The sequence below is a fragment of the Nymphaea colorata genome, chromosome 2 (genome assembly GCF_008831285.2).
Source record: "Nymphaea colorata isolate Beijing-Zhang1983 chromosome 2, ASM883128v2, whole genome shotgun sequence".
Classification (NCBI taxonomy): Eukaryota; Viridiplantae; Streptophyta; class Magnoliopsida; order Nymphaeales; family Nymphaeaceae; genus Nymphaea; species Nymphaea colorata.
The window spans coordinates 3,458,422-3,476,987 of record NC_045139.1 but is presented as its reverse complement, the minus strand read 5'-3'; the positions used below and the strand labels follow the sequence as shown (position 1 = coordinate 3,476,987).

The 18,566-nt window shown below is 38.2% G+C and overlaps 2 protein-coding genes across 2 annotated transcripts; both read right to left on the bottom strand.

Annotated features, from left to right (window-relative positions):
• Positions 1–1,364: 1,364 nt before the first annotated feature.
• Positions 1,365–5,695, bottom strand: LOC116246656 (uncharacterized). The gene is made up of 5 exons (XM_031618459.2): positions 5,152–5,695; positions 4,630–5,076; positions 3,686–4,465; positions 2,767–3,606; positions 1,365–2,055 (listed from the first exon to the last, which is right to left on the bottom strand). The coding sequence occupies exons 1-5, from the start codon at positions 5,512–5,514 to the stop codon at positions 1,576–1,578; spliced, it is 2,910 nt and encodes a 969-aa protein (XP_031474319.2). The 5' UTR covers positions 5,515–5,695; the 3' UTR covers positions 1,365–1,575.
• A 756-nt stretch (positions 5,696–6,451) lies between these two features.
• On the bottom strand, positions 6,452–8,821 carry LOC126409858 (disease resistance protein L6-like). Its single transcript, XM_050076479.1, has 3 exons — positions 8,301–8,821; positions 7,092–7,598; positions 6,452–6,818 (listed from the first exon to the last, which is right to left on the bottom strand). Exons 1-3 carry the CDS (start codon positions 8,819–8,821, stop codon positions 6,452–6,454), a joined length of 1,395 nt encoding a protein of 464 aa, XP_049932436.1.
• Between the last annotated feature and the right edge of the window lie 9,745 nt (positions 8,822–18,566).

Sequence of the window (18,566 nt, the reverse complement as noted above, 5' to 3'; positions counted from 1 at the left end):
CAAACACTGGATTAAATGAATCCGGGTCGAGCTTATATTTACACTCAAAATGTTAAATGGGTCGAATTTGAGTTGTAAGAATTCGACTCGTTTAAACTCAGCTTGGCTCCACTAGTGTTAACTGTTAGATGTCCGTTCATAGTTGAATTAGTTAAAAGAAACCAGTTAAACGAGTTGAAAGACACGAGAGACAACTTAACATAAACAAGTTAAGCGTGTTTAGCTAAATGGGGTGAAAGCTTTTGATCTTCCCACACACAGATGGCATCTTTTGAACTTTTGCTGATAAGAAGGCGTGCAATATCTAAGAAGATTATCTTCTAATGATCATTCAAACGATCATAACATACCCTTATTTTTTCATGATCACCCGGCCTACTTAACTTGTTTGTTTGACTGAGCTGGGTCCATAGGCATTCATTTTTATGTATTGAAATTGACAAGGTCATTGAAAGGCTGGTGTATGGCAGCTGGGCGTTTCCTTCTACCTTATCTGCATTTCCACCACAGATGACCTGGTTTCTTCTGTCTTCTGGTACCATCCATCAATTTCATGAGCTCCACAAGAGCTTGACTGAAGGGAAAAAAAAAAAAAGAGGTTGGTACATTTAGTTGTATAAAAATTTCTTGGTGTTCTTTCTTTTGATTTAAAATGATTGTCCATTGCTGTATGCATCAAACGATATTGAATATATTTTTTCTTTGGACTTATTCAATATTAGTCAATTTTCATTTAGTACTACAAAACTCATCATTTTCACATTCCGGAACGCAAAATGGTGTACTACCGTGCTTTGAGTTTAATTTAGTTGATGCTGCAACTTCAAAAGGGAAAAACTATGCGTCTCCTGCACCTACTTCTCCAAAATCTTACGGGCCATAAACTCTACTCAGAGAATGGAAATGGCAGTAAAACAGGACCTTTCATGATGTTTTCCTTCTTTGTTCCAGGAGAGTAGCATAATAAAAAGCGATTATTTTCATCTCAAAGCAATTCTACATGTCGTCAAGCCAATTATCATATTCTGCTCCAAACAAAGCTGAAGTTTCATTTGAACTTCTTCTTTTACTCCATTTCATGGCTAAGAAGTGTCATTGGCTCCTTCACAATAAGATAAAGCTAAAAGGGGTCAAGTAGCAGCATTCTGCACGTTCAGTTTCCTTTTCTAGGTCCAGAGGAACCAGAGCAATCAACAGAGAAGGAACAAGAAACGGGCAATAGTCATATCACGGTTCCACAATCATAAAGTCCTATAGATTTTAAGAGGCATGCAATCATAGAAATTGTTTGACCTCAAGATAATAAAAAAGCAGAAATCCAGAATATAGATGGAAAATAAGAGTAGCCATTCTGAGCACCGTCTGTTCAGCTAGAGCACCAATCCTCTACAGGCTGTACATGATTGTTCAAAATCATGTTGGCCCATAAAGTTTTGACAGTCTAAGTTAATGGTGGCGATGAACTAAAGAAGGCCAAAGATGAAAAACTGTATATGGACCTTATACTGGGATTCAAACTGAAAACAGGAGTTGCTGTCGATAATCACCAAGAGGGGCAAGGTGAGAACGGAGCCTTCACTTTTTACCCCTTTTGCTTGTGGAAGGAGCAAGATCGTCATCCTCTGGTCGGTGGTGAGCCTCTGGTGCTGGTGTGAGAGGTTGGCGGAACCAAATATCAGCTCCACTCAGCTGGCAACGTGTTCTGCAAGATACATGCAACGTGCAGACCCTAGTGGTATCGCCACTACTTGCGGCCAACACCCTTAGGTGCTTATTTATCAGATCATTCTCCCTAAAACTGATTGTGAATCTACGTCCGTATACATGTTTGGAATAAACAGGGAGCTCGATATCGACTGCAACTTCGATCCAAAGATCGATTTCTTTATCGATTCTTTTATCATTGATTCTGAACTCCCTTTCATCAAACTTAATTTTTTCAACGTGCAGAAGCTTGCTGCTCGTGCGCTCCCCTCTGGGAAGGGGTATGCCGACGAAACTACGGCTTGCAGGAAAGGAAATGCTGAATGTCTGAAGATCGTCAAATGCTGCCTCCTGCATATCGTAATTCGTAAAACAAGTACGTTCAATAAAGTCTTCCTACTTTCTTCAGTTAGATAGGAATCTCTAAGCCTGAAAGGTTGGAACAGTTAATATATTGAAAGAACACTGTTTCTGTTAATGATTTAGAGGTTTTACAGTGTGCAGACAATGTCGTCAAACTTGGCTTCTGAATTGAATCAGTCAGCAAAATGAATCAATTGCATTGGAAATTGCTGTGAAATGGATAAAAATTAAAAATGCACAAATTTTGTATAAGAAATGAGGGAGCAGAAAACACAAACAACTGAAGAAAATATTAAAGATAACACTGAAGACATGATACGCCATGTGCCCCTTTTGAGCGTAGCCAACATCAAATTGGAAAGTTTCTGAGGTAGATTAAGGCCCGCCCTTCTCACGGAGCCGTTAGTGGACGTCTTGATTTTAACAACATTGGATACACTTGCGTGCTTTGATATGGCCTAGTTTTCAAAATCAATTGTACTTTTTCATTTTAATTCAAAACCATTCTGTGATCAAGAATAAGACAATTTTCGAACTGGGGTCTAAAATCTTAAGATTAAAAAAGGGGATATAAATTTATAAATGGGATATGAAAAAAGTGAGACAGGTCTGGCCAACGCACACAGGTGGTGGCCTGATGCAAATTAATTCGGATCGTAACATTAACAGTGGCTGGAGCTTTAGAGATGTAAAGGATACCTCAAACTGCAACCGAATCAAATCGAGACTAAGATGCCTACAGCCATTCATATGTAGGATCTTTAGTTTTCTCAGCTTCTGCAAGCCAGAGATTTTGGTGAGCTTCCTGCATCCTCCTACATTCAGCTCCTCCAATGCCATCAAGTTTGAAAGGTCGGGCATCGACTCCAATCCCTTACATTCAGTAGCTTGCATTTTAGTTAGGCACTTCAAGTTGCCTACCGAATCTGGTAATCTTGCTAATGAAGTACAAAAATCAAGGATGAGCTCCTCTAAGACCACCAAGCTTCCAATCGAATCTGGTAGTTGTCCAAGTGAATAACAGCTTCTCAGGGATAGGCAACGTAGACTCCTGAATTGTCCAACACAATATGGCAGTCCTGCTAATGAAGGACAATCGTAAAGTATAAGCTCCTCTAAGGCTACCAAGCTTCCAATAGAATCTGGTAGTTGTTTAAGTGAACGACAGCTTCTCAGGGACAGGCAACATAGGCTCCTGAATTGTTCAACATAATAAAATAAGAGCTCCTCTAGAGTCTTCAAACTAACATCCGTCATGTTTTTTTCTGGTTGGATCTTGATTTCTGAACATTTGTCGAGGCGGAGTACTTGAAGGGAATTCAGCTGCAAAATACCAGAAGGGAGTTCACGTAGTTTTACACATCCAACGATGCTCAGTTGGGTAAGATTTTTCAGTTGTCCAATGGATTCACCAATTTCGACTAGGCATGCACAATGATCAAGAATCAACTTCTCCAAATGTGGGATCCCAGAAAAATCAGGAGTCTTAACCAGAAACTTGCAATGAGAGAGATCGATGACTTTAATTTTCTCAAAAACCTGAAAAAAGAAAAGTGCATGACAAATATACATTGAAAAAATTTTGATGTCACAGGAACAGCTATACTATATGACAAACCTTTGGATTTGCTTGCCGTGGCAACCTTGTTCCATGTCGTTGCTCATACCATGAAACATTGACATCAGTAAGAATCATGGTCAGGATAATAAGTTCATCAACAGACCAACCAAAAGGTAGCGTTTGTTCCTCTTGGCCATCATCGTCTCCGCATCGGGCGTCCAATATCCTCATCGTCTTTGCTATGCGGTCATCAAGCCTCGTTGAGTATTCAATGACATCAAGTTTATCCTCCTCACAAAGATTGAAAAATATGGACAATTCAAGTTCAGATTTCCTTGATGATGATGATTGAACAGAAGTCAATGATTTCATGAAGGCTCCCCTTCTAGATATGCAAATATATGGCTTCATGTTCTCACCACTAAACTTGCTTCCTCTTTGAAATTTGGCATCGACTTTAGTTAGGTTAGAATTGTTGGAAGTTGTTACCTTCGTAATTATGGTTTTGCTCCTTGTGGCCTCGTTTATTTCATCACTTCTACCAAAATAGATTGTATAGCAGTAACCATATGCATCATCCTCATAAATGGAATAGTCACGATGAGCTTCACTCATAGTCTCTAACGTGACCCTCCCATTCGTCATATCTTCATGACGAATATGTAATTTCATGGTTTCGCATTTGCATGGATCACCATAAACATAGCACTCTAACTGCTGCAAAAGTAAGGGATCATTAATAGACCCAATCGGTAGCACGAAAGAAAATTCTTGGTTCGGAGACAGTGTTCGACTTCCTGAAATGCTGAGTTCATCCCATTCTCTAAATGCCACATCCTGAGTTGCCAAAAGAAACATAAAAAAATGAAAAAAACAACCACCAATGAAACGTGTGGCTTCTTATATATATATATATATATATATATATATATATATATATATATATATATATATATATATATAGAGAGAGAGAGAGAGAGAGAGAGAGAGAGAGAGAGAACCTCAAATAAAGGTGTTCTTCTGTGGTCAAGGCTTTGGCAACCATCCATATGCAGCCTTGTTAAAGACTGAAACTTGTGAAGGTGAGGTAGAAATTCAAGGCGTTCACAATCTCGCAAAATGAGCTCCTCGAGATAAGAAAGGCCATCGGTACTGGAATTTGTTGGTGGAAATTGTGGAAAAGTGACAAGGTTGCTGCATCCTTCGAGGTTGAAAATTACAAGAGAACCCAACTGGTATATTTGGTTGGGTAGCTTCTCCAAAGACACACACTCCCTCATGCTAAGAAAAACCAATTTTTTTAGAGACCCAATGGAAACATCAACTTCTTTCAAGTTCCTACACTCATCAAGGATCAGCTTCTTCAGATTTGGTGTCACTGCAAAATTGGGAGTGGCATTGAGACCATAGCAGCAAGACAGGTCCAGAACTTTTAGCCCATCAAACGTCTGTTAGAATGGTGTTAGTCAATTAGCATGAAATTTGCATCAAGAACAATGCAACAGGTTGAATTGAGTGCAAACCTTCTTCCTGCATTTTGAGCTTGACCCCATTGTTGTTTCACTCCACAACCGGCTGATAAAACTCCGAGAAAGGTTAAGGACCACAAGGCTTTTAAACTTGATTTCAAGTGGAAGTGCTTCCAAGGGGCAATCTTTCCATTCTAACCATTTCAGACTTGCAGGAAAATGCCCAAAGTCACAATGATCGAAGATGGCAAAGTTGATAAGGAGTAATCTCAGTTCAGACATCATTTCAAAGGCTTCAGTGCTTAATTCCATCTTGCTTTCCTCACTTAAGTTGAGAAGGATGCCTCGATTAATTATCGTGTTTTCCTGAAAACACATAACCAATTGGATTCGTTCGAGATATCTAGCCTCCAACATTTGTTGGAAAGAGTTACGATATTTCAACCTGCAACTTGTTGGTTTGGATGTGGATGAAATGAACCTACAGAAATATAGAAAAGTTTTCGACGAAGAAAATCCATTAAAGTGAGACCTGGAAAGGTTCGCTTAGGAGCAGCCAGAAGGTCTATTACAAAACCCTCGCAAATTAAAGTAGTGAAATTAAATGGAATCATAAAAGCTTGTTATTCACATCTCATTTTCAATATTCATATTCGTCGCTTTCTGTTTTTGAGGCAATTTGTTTGCTTTGACAAAGTAGGCATTTTATGTTGCTCGATCTTTTTCATAACGTCGACCGTATATTTTATACAATAGATTATTATACTTGCAATTCTGATAATTGTTTGTTTATTTATAGTCTAAAAGCTAATTTTTATTTTTAAATCAATCATTAGAGTGTTTTTTATGCAGATATCATTTTTATTTTTTTTCAGAGCTGCATATATATATATATATATTTCAAACAATACATTCCCAATTGATTACGTGCCCTCACAGCAATAAAACAACAAACAATTTTTTGAAAATAATAAAAAATAAAATCATCTTGAGCAATGTTGTTTCAGAGAATGGATTTGCCTCGTTTTTGAAAGACTAACATTTATTTTGAAACTGAACTTTGAAAAATCGGCTTCTAATGGATCAGGCTGATGTATGAAGTCAAATTCACCAATTTAGTTGAATCAGTTGTGAATAAGCCAAAATTATTAAATAATTATTTTTTAAAAGAGGAAAATATAAAAATTAAGTAAAATAAAATTTTCAAATTATTAAAAAAGGATAAAAGTTGGAGGCACTTTGAATCAACCCTTTAATAAACGGTGGATATGATGGGTGATGGAAAAGAAAGGGTCGGAGAGATTGTCAAAGACATAAAGAAAGAGAGACCACCAGCTCAAGTCTTATTTGAGAGTTAGTTAAGCTTGAGCTTGGCCAGGTCAAGGCTTACCTGAGACTTGGTCAAAGCTTCCATTACGCCTTCTTCACACCATAACCTGACGTAGCTTCTTCCAGAATGCGGGTAGCTTTCCTTCAGAACGATTTGCCTTCCCATGTCTCTTATTTGGTCATGCATTTCAAACTTGCCATTCTTAATCTTAATAAGAGACTTGTTCTGCAAACTCTTTATAGCTAAATGAGGTGAAAGCTTCTGATCTTCCCACACATAGATGGCATCTTCTGAACTTTTTCTGATAAGAAGACATGCAATATCTAAAAAGATTATCTTCTCATCATCATTCAAATGATCATAACATATCCTTAACCTTTCATGAACTTCACTGCGTTGACGAAGTCTCAAGTCTTTCAGAAATTTGTTCCATTCTTTCAGAGATTTTTCTGTCCCGAAAAGCAAACCGAATACTTCGATAATTAATGGTATCCGATTGCTAATTGATAGGACTTCCTTGGATAATTCGATGTATTCCTCTCCAGGTTCATCATCTCCAAATGCATGATGGTTGAATAATTGAAGCTATTCTTTTTCATCCATTTCTTCAAGCATATAAATCACTTCATTCTGCAATCCTGCCGATTGCAGGACCCCCACTTGCCTTGTGGTGATGATAATTCTACTTCCTGGACCGAACCAGCTTATGTCGCCAGCCAACGCATCTAGCTGTTTTTTGTCGTCGACATCATCAAGAACAAGAAGAACACTCCTCAAACGTACCATATCCCTAATCTTTTGGGTCGCTTGACTTGGGGTATTTATCTCCACTTTATCTTTGCCTTTGCAAATATCTTGAATGAGCTGTTTTTGAAGATAGACGAGCCCTTTAGACCTCGATTCTTCCCTTACATTTCCAATGAAGCTAGTAGCTGTAAATAAGCAACGACTTCTGTTATAGATGGCCGTGGCAAGTGTTGTTTTCCCCACACCGCCAATGCCATGGATTCCAACGATCCGGGCGTGCTTCGATTGAAAGTCCAGACACTTCAGCATCTTTTCAACACGGGACTCAAGACCAACAAGGTATTCTTTCTCGTAAAGGGGCACCTTTGTCACCAATATATTCTGGATGTCTGCAGTGATTGACCTGATAAGCTTCCTCTGGTCTCTGCAACAGGAGATAAAAAGAAGGTGACTTGATTCCTGTTCGAGAGAAAACTTCAAGAGGTGAATCAAAGGCTCAATCGAAGGCTACAGGCCCTCAGGACAACATTAAACTTGAGAGAAGAAAACATATTTCCACGGATGGATAGCAAAAGAGAAAACATCATGCATTTTCCTGTTATATGCGAAAGAATCTAAAGTTCCACCTTCTCTGCCCAATTCTGGAGGTCCTAAAGTTCCATTTTCTATGGGTAACTTAATTTGGAGACACAGAGTGGTTGGGTTAACAAAGACAAGGATCAAAATTAGGCCAAGCAGAAGCAGTAGCATCTATAAATCTTTGTGTGTTTTCCTGGTAACACACCCATCCTTCTTGAAGGGTGAATTTACGTGTGGTAATCGTTCGATAAACAAGGTTCCAACATGAATAAAACAACTTCACCATGTTCTTCGTGTCCAATTTCATACTATCCGTGGCTGTCAGAATATTTGCATCTGCAAGAGTTACAAAGGACCATGAGGATCACTTTCAGAATGAAGAATGATAAACAAAACTGGAATAAATTTGAGGCGGTGTAATGGGATGAATCCATGGCCCCTAGTTCTAATTTTCTAAGAGTCCTCTTCAAGTTAATGCACAGGACAAAAGAAAAATTAGACAATAGGAATTAGTCAACACTGGAAGGGTGAGAGAGGCGTGAAGTACTCATTGTATCTCTTCAGATCAAAGCCGGAAATTCCTCCAACATATGTCAGTGCATGCTTCCATGCATTGACCTCGCTCAAGGTATCCCTCCTTTCAGTCTGGTGGTGCTTCTGAAAGGCAGCTTCAAATGGGCCGCTCTGACACCTTACATCTTTTGGATCGACGTCAAAAAAGATGGGAATAATCTGCCTGTCTTGCCCACCATCATAACATTCAACCATCTTGGCAACTTCTCTTAAACACCAATGCGATTCGGCATAGCGCTTGGAGAAGATAGGGACTAAGATCTTGGACCTGGTTATGGCCACCAATATCTCTTCAATTCTTTCTCCCTTGTGCAAATCTTCCTCATCAAAGTAGGCATGTATGCCATGTAGCACGAGGATATAATGGAACAATCCAGTGAAATTATTGCGGGTGTCTTCTCCTCGAAAGCTCAAGAACACATCGTACTCAAAGCCACCATGGTTGCTAGACAAGGTCGATCTGGAAGGCCCTGCCTTGTTGCTCTGCAGCGCCATCGTTCCAATTGAATCTGCCCAGACGCTGCTTCAACGGTGGGTGGAGTCATTTATCAGCCAACAGTTCCCAAGGAACGTAACCTTTGTTTATCGAGTGGTTCTTTATTCCTTGACAGCTTCCAATTGCGACTTTCATTGTTGCACATTTTTTTTTCCTTAGAGTTGGTCTCCAGCTAAGGGTCCCTGAACGGTGACTCTGAACAGGTTGGCATCATGAAACTGTGCACCGGGGTCGTCTCATTTTATGTGTATCAGTGTATATCATGGAGTATTGCACGAATAAAGGAAGCCTCCAGCCGTGGGACAGCAGCACCCCTCCCTTCGCTGCCCTTACTAGAAGGGCAGCGTGGAAGGATAGGTCAAAGGTGACTGGTAGAGGAATCTCCACCATCCTCCTCAACATGTCCCCCATCCTCCCCCCAAGATGTTCGGGAGGAGGGGGGAAAGAGATTCGGTGGCGTTGAAGAGGGGAGAAAGGCCGTCAGCCAGTTGCAGGGGAAGGAATACTCCTCTCACTTTCATGTGGAAGACTAGAAAGATTAAAAAAATAAGAAAAAATGATGAACAAGACAAAAAAAATAAAAAAAGTAATGGAAAAATGATGGCCAAAGCAAAGAGATACGGAAGGGCTTTCCGACTAAACTACCATTGAGTAAGACCATTCTTTTAAATGTATTTTTCCAAAAAAATTCTGCTTACAAACTTAAAGTTCTATAAACTGCAAAGTTAAAGTTACAAACTACAAGAGTTTTAAAGAATTTTTTTTTTGGCTTCCCAATGCGTCATGTAGCCTCCGCAGAATTCAAACCACCTTGACCTCTCACTTTAATCTTAAAGAAAATTTTAACCTTGCATGAAATAGAAAATTTTAACCCCCCTAAAGAAAAGTTCATGCCACAAAAAAATTTTTTTTTTAGAATCCAATCAGTAGAGTTTCCTTTTTTTTTTTAAATTTTTTTTTCCTATTAAAAACCTTCATTTTTTTTTTCCCGGGAAATTTTTTTACCACGTAACAGAAATTCTTCTTCTTGTTTTCCAAACGCGCTTTAGGCTACGTCAGACATTGTGAAGACACTCTTTGATTCCTCGCCAGTCCATCAGCTTATTGTCCCCTTGCACATAAAATATTTTATAAAGAAAAACGATAGCTTTTGACTTTCCACCATCCAGAGGTGCTTTGATTGTCATCGAAAATGGTTATGGACATAAATAAAATGAGACACATAATAAATAAATGATTCTTGGGTTTCAAGGTGTCTCTAGTTTGATTCGTATAAAACATCATGCTTCTATTTCTTAAGTGGTGCTGCATGACACCTAACTTGGAGGGCATATGCTGATGCCATTACTTGATCCAAGATAGAATGGTTCAAAGTCTCGAGTCCTTGGGGGAAAAGAAGACCTGGATCACTTGAATCTAAATCTATTATGCCTCTAAGTATTTGAATTACAATCTCAGGCATGCTCCAGTTGAGTAGAGATGTAAATGGATTGGATTTGAATTAGATGTACCCTTTATTATATATGATTTATTAAAAGTTCATATATTTGGATTTGAATTGAGATTCAAATACGAATACCATATCTAAATCTGATTTTTAAATTCACAACTCAAATGTGGTCTGAAATACTCTTTTCTTTTCATTTTCTTTTTTTTTTTTACATCCAAGGGCCGAGACAGGAAGGCCAGTTGGGGCCACCCCTTAGGTTTTGAAAAGTAAAATTTTACCATTTAAAATATTTAAAAATTAAAGTCCTTATAGAAATGTTGACATATATAATTGGCCCCTTCTATAAATCTTCTGGAATTTTTGTTTAGTCATACCATCTGTTGCCTTCAGCCTCGCTAAGGAAAAAGGTATCCAAACTGCATTATGATATGTTAATTACTGACTTTGAATAGATTTTGGATAGAGAATATTTATTTAAAAATTAACCTGGATCCAAATTTGAATCTGATCAGAATTTTATTTGATACAGAATTTGAATCTAAATCCAATCAGATCTCCTTTCTTAAGTTCAAATATGATCTGATATCTTAATTAAATATGTAATTTTTCTATATCCAAATTTTGTATGCATTTTGGCAGGATATGTAATATGAATCCAATCCATTAACATCCTGTGGATCGAGTTAGACATCTAAGGTTCCAAATAAATTAAGATCCACTTGCACTATTAAAGTCACAATCCCGACGAGAAGGGCTCGTGTGATGTGTATTAGGGGATAGGAGCTGATGCGGACGGATATTTAAAGCACCGACAAACTCCCTTGTGCGCTCAAATCCAGGGGTCCATAACATTGTTCTAGTAAGGAAGCGACTGGGTCAAGTCAAGATAATTAAATAGACCTCAGTCAAGTCTAATTGGGTTTTTCCAATTCCAGTACTGACAAAATTCATGCACCAGAGTGGACTCATTTGCAACTCTTAAGTATTAAGTTAACACGTATAGTCCTTCATTTTTCTAAAGGCGACCAAGCATGTCAGAGACAATCTTATGCCAAAGACAATCTTATTTAGTCCCACTGACCAGCTGCTAAAAATTTGGTCATCAGTTTGAGCGTATTTTCTAAGCAATGAGTTGTTAAGCATTTGCTTGCCTTTTTTTCCAAGCAATCTCATCATTTTCATAGCTTACTGATGTGGCCTGCTCCCTTTTTGGGGTTGAATTAATTGTTCATGTGTTAGAGTGTTTGTTTTGTCTTTTTCTTTTTGTCGTTAAAAAAAAAAAAAAAGCTTTCATCCCATTTTGTGACTTTTTTTTTTGAACTTATATAAAGGGATGATTTTGGTGTATTTTTACCTGAATTCTTCGAGAGAAAAAAACAAACAACAATTAGATTAGATAATTGAAAGAGGCATATTTTATTAAGTTCTATATCAATCACAGAGATCTGTAGTTGTCACTTCGAGAGACACGATACAATAAGATTAGCTGGACCTTACGAAAAATTATCCAAAATTTGAACATGGGACGATATGACAACCAGGTGGGTTGGGATAGTTCCCATCATGCATTCAATCATTCATAAAGTTACCACAACATTCCATATGCTAAATTTAACTATTAAAATTTTCCAACTTAGACGAAATTTATGAGGCTTAAACTCTAAAATAGGCTTTTCTTAAGTTAATCCCCGACTCGTCGTGAACTGACATATTCATTCCTGCCTTACTGTCACCGTCAAATCCATCTGAATTTTGTCACTTTATGACCGATTCGTTCTTTCACCGTCAAATCCATCTGAATTTTGTCACTTTATTTTGTCACTTTATGACCGATTCGTTCTTTTGTTGTTTTAGTTGCAGTTAGCACTTTACTCACACAATTTGTGTTAAATTTAGTATAAAATTGAAAATTGTAAAGCTTTGTTGTGCTGTCTTGAACGTTGAACCAAGAAGTCGCATACTCTAAACCACTAGATTTTCCAACGTTCAAGACAGCACGTCTCTCTTCTTCCCTTCCTTGTTTAGCACTCCCTAATTAGGCTTTTCTTTTCCTACCGTTGAAAACTAAACGTTGTAAATCCTTTGTATATTTATTACCATTTAATGAAAGGGGAAACAAATAACTCGCCATTCGTGCCCAACGCCCGTCTCTCTCTTCTCTCACTTTCTCCATGAAGGAATTCCACATGGTATCAGAGCGTTGAATTTAATGGCAGAACGTGTACATATGGAGATCAATAATGGCTGTCCGTCTGGTGATGATGCAGATCTCAACATCAATGGTGCCGATATCCAGGTGCTATCCGATCCCTTTTATATTCATCATTCCGATAATCCTGGAAATGCTTTGGTGTCTCAAAGTTTTAATGGAGAAAGTTATGGAACATGGAGTAGAGCCATGGTAATGGCCCTCTCAGCAAAAAATAAGATCGGCTTCATAGATGGTTCAATTATAGAACCAAACAAGAGTGATTCTAACCATCGTATGTGGGTTAGATGTAATAATCTTGTATTATCTTGGATCTTGAATTCTGTCACTAAGGATATTTTAGCAAGCATCAAATACTCGACTAATGCTAGAGAAGTCTGGCAAGATTTGAAAGAGCGCTTCACACAAAGTCTTGCTCCCCGGATTTTCCAAATCCAAAGTTCCATATGTCGTCTACAACAAGATACTATGTCAATTGCGTCATATTATACTAAACTAAAAGCTCTTTGGGATGAACTTGGTTCCTACTCTCTCATCCCTATTTGTTCTTGTGGTGCCATGAAGGCATATTCGGATCAAATTCAAAGGGATTGTGTCATGCAATTTCTTATGGGTCTAAATGACTCATACAATTCCGTTAGAGGGCAGATTCTACTTATTGACCCTCTCCCAAATATCAATAAAGTCTATGCTATGGTACTACAAGAAGAAAAGCAACGGGAAGCACGATTTTCAAGTTCTACAAATGAAGGAACCGCTGCCCTAGCTATCATGAAAATCAATCAAGAAAAGAGGTTCCAATGGGAGAATGGTGCTGGTTTCCAACGAAACAAAGGAGGACGACAAACCAGACCAATCTGTAGTTTTTGCCAAGGTGTTGGACACATTAAAGAGAAATGCTTCAAGCTGATTGGGTACCCACCAGGCCATCGTCTTTATGATCCAAGATTTAAGCAAAATATTGCAGGCAACGTCAGTCAAAACCAGACCAAACCAGATCTGAAACCCAGCTTTTCTAATGACGTCTTTGGTCAAGACAGTGGAGGACACTATACTAGGAGCATTGCGCCAGCCTTCACCATTGAACAATATCATAGACTTCTATCTTTGGTGAAGGATCAACCGGCCAACATCAATTTTGCAGGTAATATAGCTCACACAGGTAACAATGACTCAACTAATTTACATTCTCTTAGTTGGATTATTGATTCGGGAGCCAGTCGACATATATGCTCTAATCCACATGCACTCCATGAGTTAAAAATGTGTAATGTACCTGTGACGTTACCAAATAGAAGAACTCTCCTAGTTCATCAAATGGGCAAAATATCTATGTCGTCTTTTGAAATGGACAATGTGTTATGCATACCATCATTTAAAGTCAATTTGCTCTCTGTTAGTGAACTTACTAGAAACTTAAAGTGTTCTGTAAATTTTTTTTTTGATCATTGTGTTATCCAGGACCTGGCATCGAAGATGACGATTGGTCGGGGTGAGGTGAAAGGCGGCCTTTATGTTCTCCAACAAGAACCAACTTGTGCTTATACCTATTTTTCCCTTTCTTCGCATGAACTTTGGCATAAGAGATTAGGTCATATTTCATCTTCTCGTTTGAAATTAGTGAACAAAAATTTAGATTTGAGTCTTGTTTTGAAAAATGATCATATGTGTGATGTGTGCCATCGTGCAAAACAGACACGACTTAAGTTTGATTTGAGTGATATTTCTACAACTCATCCTTTTGATTTGATTCATTGTGATATTTGGGGCCCTTACTCCCAATCCACTATTTCTGGTGCCTACTATTTTCTTAGTATTGTAGATGACTTTTCCCGTGCCACATGGATTTTCTTAATGAGGCATAAGTTTGAAGCACTTCATGTCATCAAAATTTTTTTTGCCTTAATCAAAACCCAATTTAATTGCCAAATTAAATCTTTACGATCCGATAATGGGACTGAGTTTTTCTCACTCGAAATGAAAGAATTTTTACAAAATCAAGGGACTACCCATCAACATAGTTGTGTTGCTACGCCACAACAAAACGGTGTAGTAGAGCGTAAACATAGACACCTCCTCGAGGTTGCTAGGGCTCTTCGATTTGAATCGAACCTTCCTATACGATTTTGGGGGGAATGCATTTTAACGGCTGCCTATTTGATAAATCGTATCCCTTCTTTAAAACTTGATGGAAAAACCCCTTTTGAAAGATTGTTTAAGAAAAAGCCCAATATTAAACATTTGAAAATTTTTGGGTCGCTATGCTACGCCACTAACACCAGTCACAAAAAGGATAAATTCGAGTCTCGGGCATCCAAATGCATATTTATTGGATATCCCGAGGGGCAAAAAGCATACAAGTTGTATGATATAGAAACTCACAAAGTGTTTTCTAGTCGAGACGTTGTGTTTTACGAACATATTTTTCCTTTCCAAAACAGGAAGAATGACAAAAATAATATTGTTTTACCCATACCTTACAACCATGATGAAGTTAACTATCAAGACGATGCCAATGGAATGTTTCTTAGTACACCACTAGATACAACCCACTTAGAGATCGAAGAACCTTTGAATCTTGATAGAGAACATCTAGAAGAACCTACTTTACCCACCAATTTCAACCCGTCTTTTGATCAAGATCCAAATCCAACACCCGGATCCATTAGACAACAAGAAGACTTCATTGTATCCTTAAATTCCAACGAGCCAAACTCTTCTCTTGATCCAAATCAGACTTCTGGACCCATTAGGAGATCCACTCGAGTTAGAAAGCCCACAACTTGGTTGAATGACTACTTTTGTACCCTCGTCGCCTCACCTTCAACCAATAGCCCTCTCATGTCAGGTCGCAAATAAGGAACAAGGTATGAGTTGAACAAGTTTATCTCTTTTCAACGTTTTTCTAATAGACATTTTGTGTTTCTCACCTCTCTTATGTCTAAATCTGAGCCTCAAAAGTATGAAGAAGCTGTGCAGTACAAGGAATGGCAAGATGCCATGGATTGCGAAATTCGTGCCCTTCAAGAGAATAAAACTTGGACCATTACGACACTTCCAAAGGGAGTGAAACCAATTGGGAGCAAATGGGTCTACAAAATCAAGTTGAGATCGGATGGATCTATTGAACGATATAAAGCTCGTTTGGTAGCTAAAGGATACTCTCAACAAGAGGGGCTGGACTACAACGAAACTTTTGCACCAGTTGCAAAGATGGTAACGGTACGTACCTTTCTCACCATTGCAGCTAATCAAGATTGGATCATGTGCCAAATGGATGTTAATAATGCATTCTTGCATGGAGACTTGCTTGAAGAAGTATTTATGCAAATGCCACAAGGATATGCAAAACAGGGGGAAAATCAGGTATGTAAATTGCACAAATCTCTTTATGGATTGAAACAATCCCCATGAAATTGGTTTTACAAGCTCTCAACTTCTCTTGAAGAATACGGGTTCACGCAATCCAAAGCTGATCATACATTATTCACATTTAGAAGCGGTAAAACTTTTATTGCTATCCTAATATATGTTGATGATTTATTAATTGCGGGTAACACAGAAAAGGCAGTTGACAATTTCAAAATTTTCTTATGCAAAAAGTTTCACATGAAAGATTTGGGCAAATCTAAATATTTTCTAGGAATTGAAATTGCTTGCTCAGCCAAAGGTATATATATTTCCCAACAAAAATATGCAACTGACATAATTCATGAAGCAGGTCTTTTGGGAGCAAAACCGGCCGATACTCCTATGGAACAAAAACATAATTTAGAGATCGAACAAGGAGAATTCATTAAGGATCCAACTCAATACCGTCGACTTGTTGGGAGGCTAATATATTTGAGCATTACTCGGCCGGACATACAATATGCTGTACATGTGTTAAGTCGATTCATGCAGCAACCCAGACTACCACATCTACAAGCAGCATTCCGTGTCATTCGCTACCTAAAAAAGCATCCTGATCAAGGCATTCTTATGAACAAAGAAAACAATATGCAATTAAGTGCTTTCTGCGATTCAGATTGGGCCGCGTGTCAACAAACACGACGTTCTGTCACCGGTTATTGTGTTTTTCTTGGATCAGTACTTATATCTTGGAAGACAAAGAAACAAAACACGGTATCCAGATCATCTGCAGAAGCGGAATACAGATCCATGGCAAATCTAGTATGTGAGATTACATGGTTAAGATATCTATTACATGATATGGGTTTCAGTCAAATATCGCCTATAACAGTATATTGTGACAATCAAGCTGCATTACACATTGCTGCGAATCTAGTGTTTCATGAATGGACAAAACACATCGAACTTGACTGTCATGTTGTACGAGAGAAACTGCTTCAAGGGATAATACGAACATGCTATATTCGAAGCAAAGATCAAATAGCAGATTTATTTACTAAGGCACTTGGGAAAGAAGGTTTTAATCATCTTTTATGCAAACTGGGTGTCACAAACCTTTACACACCAGTTTGAGGGGGAATGTTAAATTTAGTATAAAATTGAAAATTGTAAAGCTTTGTTGTGCTGTCTTGAACATTGAACCAAGAAGTCGCATACTCTAAACGACTAGATTTTCCAACGTTCAAGACAGCACGTCTCTCTTCTTCCCTTCCTTGTTTAGCACTCCCTAATTAGGCTTTTCTTTTCCTACCGTTGAAAACTAAACGTTGTAAATCCTTTGTATATTTATTACCATTTAATGAAAGGGGAAACAAATAACTCGCCATTCCTGCCCAACGCCCGTCTCTCTCTTCTCTCACGTTCTCCATGAAGGAATTCCACAATTTGTGTCATCTGAAAATGGAATGGTACATTCTTCCTTTGTTTCCAAACTGATAGTCAACCCCAAGCACGAGTTTTAAGATGACAAGAGAGAGGAAAGCTCAGCCAACACAATGGCGATGTTGGGATTAAGGATGTCAATGGTTTGGCTTTGGATCAGATATCCAAGAAATCCATTTAAAATAATTCGGTTTAAGGAATATACATCTGGTCGGATTCGAATATGGGTTCGGATTCAAGTAAGTATCCGATCATGGCATCCGAATTTACATATCCGACCTTTCAATGGAAGCAGGCAGTTGTTCAAGTGAGGAAAAACCATTAGGCGACGAAGGCACTTGAGTCCCTCAACATAATCTGGTATTGGTATTTCCATTAATGAAATGCAATTATCAAGTATGAGCCGTTATAGCCTCTTAAGCCTTACATCCACCATGCCTGCTTCAGGTAGGATCTTGATTTTAAACCACCATCAAGGCTGACTAGTTGAAGGCAATTCAGTAGCAAAATTTCACAGGGGAGAGCATCTTGGTTGTTAAAATATCCTGGATGTCTGTAGTGATTGACCTGATAAGCTTCTTTTGGTCTCTGCGGAAGCATATTAAAAGAAAGTGACTTGATTTCCTGATTGAGCAAATAATTCAAGAGGTGAATCAAAGGGTCAATGGGAAGCCTACAAGCCTCAGGAAAACATTAAACTTGAGAGAAGAAAACATATTTTCACCGACAGAAGAGAAAAGATTGTGCATGTCCTGTTAAAAGAGAAGGATTCTAAAGTTCCACCATCTCTGCCTAATTCTGAAGATTCTAAAGTTCCATTTTCTATTCCTAACTTGTTGGAGAGAGAGAGTGGTGAGTTAACCAGGACATCAATCAAAATTTGGCCACTCAGAGAAAAGCTGTAGTAGCAGCAAACAGCACCTTATAAGAGGGCGTTGGGATGACACCCTCGTCTAATTCAGTTTTTTGAAAACTTAATTTCATGAAAGTCAAGTTTTTTAATGAATTTTAAAAACTTTATTTTTTTATTTGGATGACAAATCCAAAACCTGGTTTTTGAATAAAGGGGCCAAGTTTTTTTTGTTCCTTTTTACAAAACCAGGTTTTGTCAAAACTTTACTTTTTTTCGAAACCGAGTTTTAATGACACCCAAATGCTCCAAAAGAACTGATTTTGGTGCCAAAACCAAAATATGAGGTATCAAACAAACACCCCCTACATTTTTCCCTGTTTTCTTGGTAAGATACCGATCCTTCTCGAAAGACTAATATACATTTGGCAATCGTTCCAT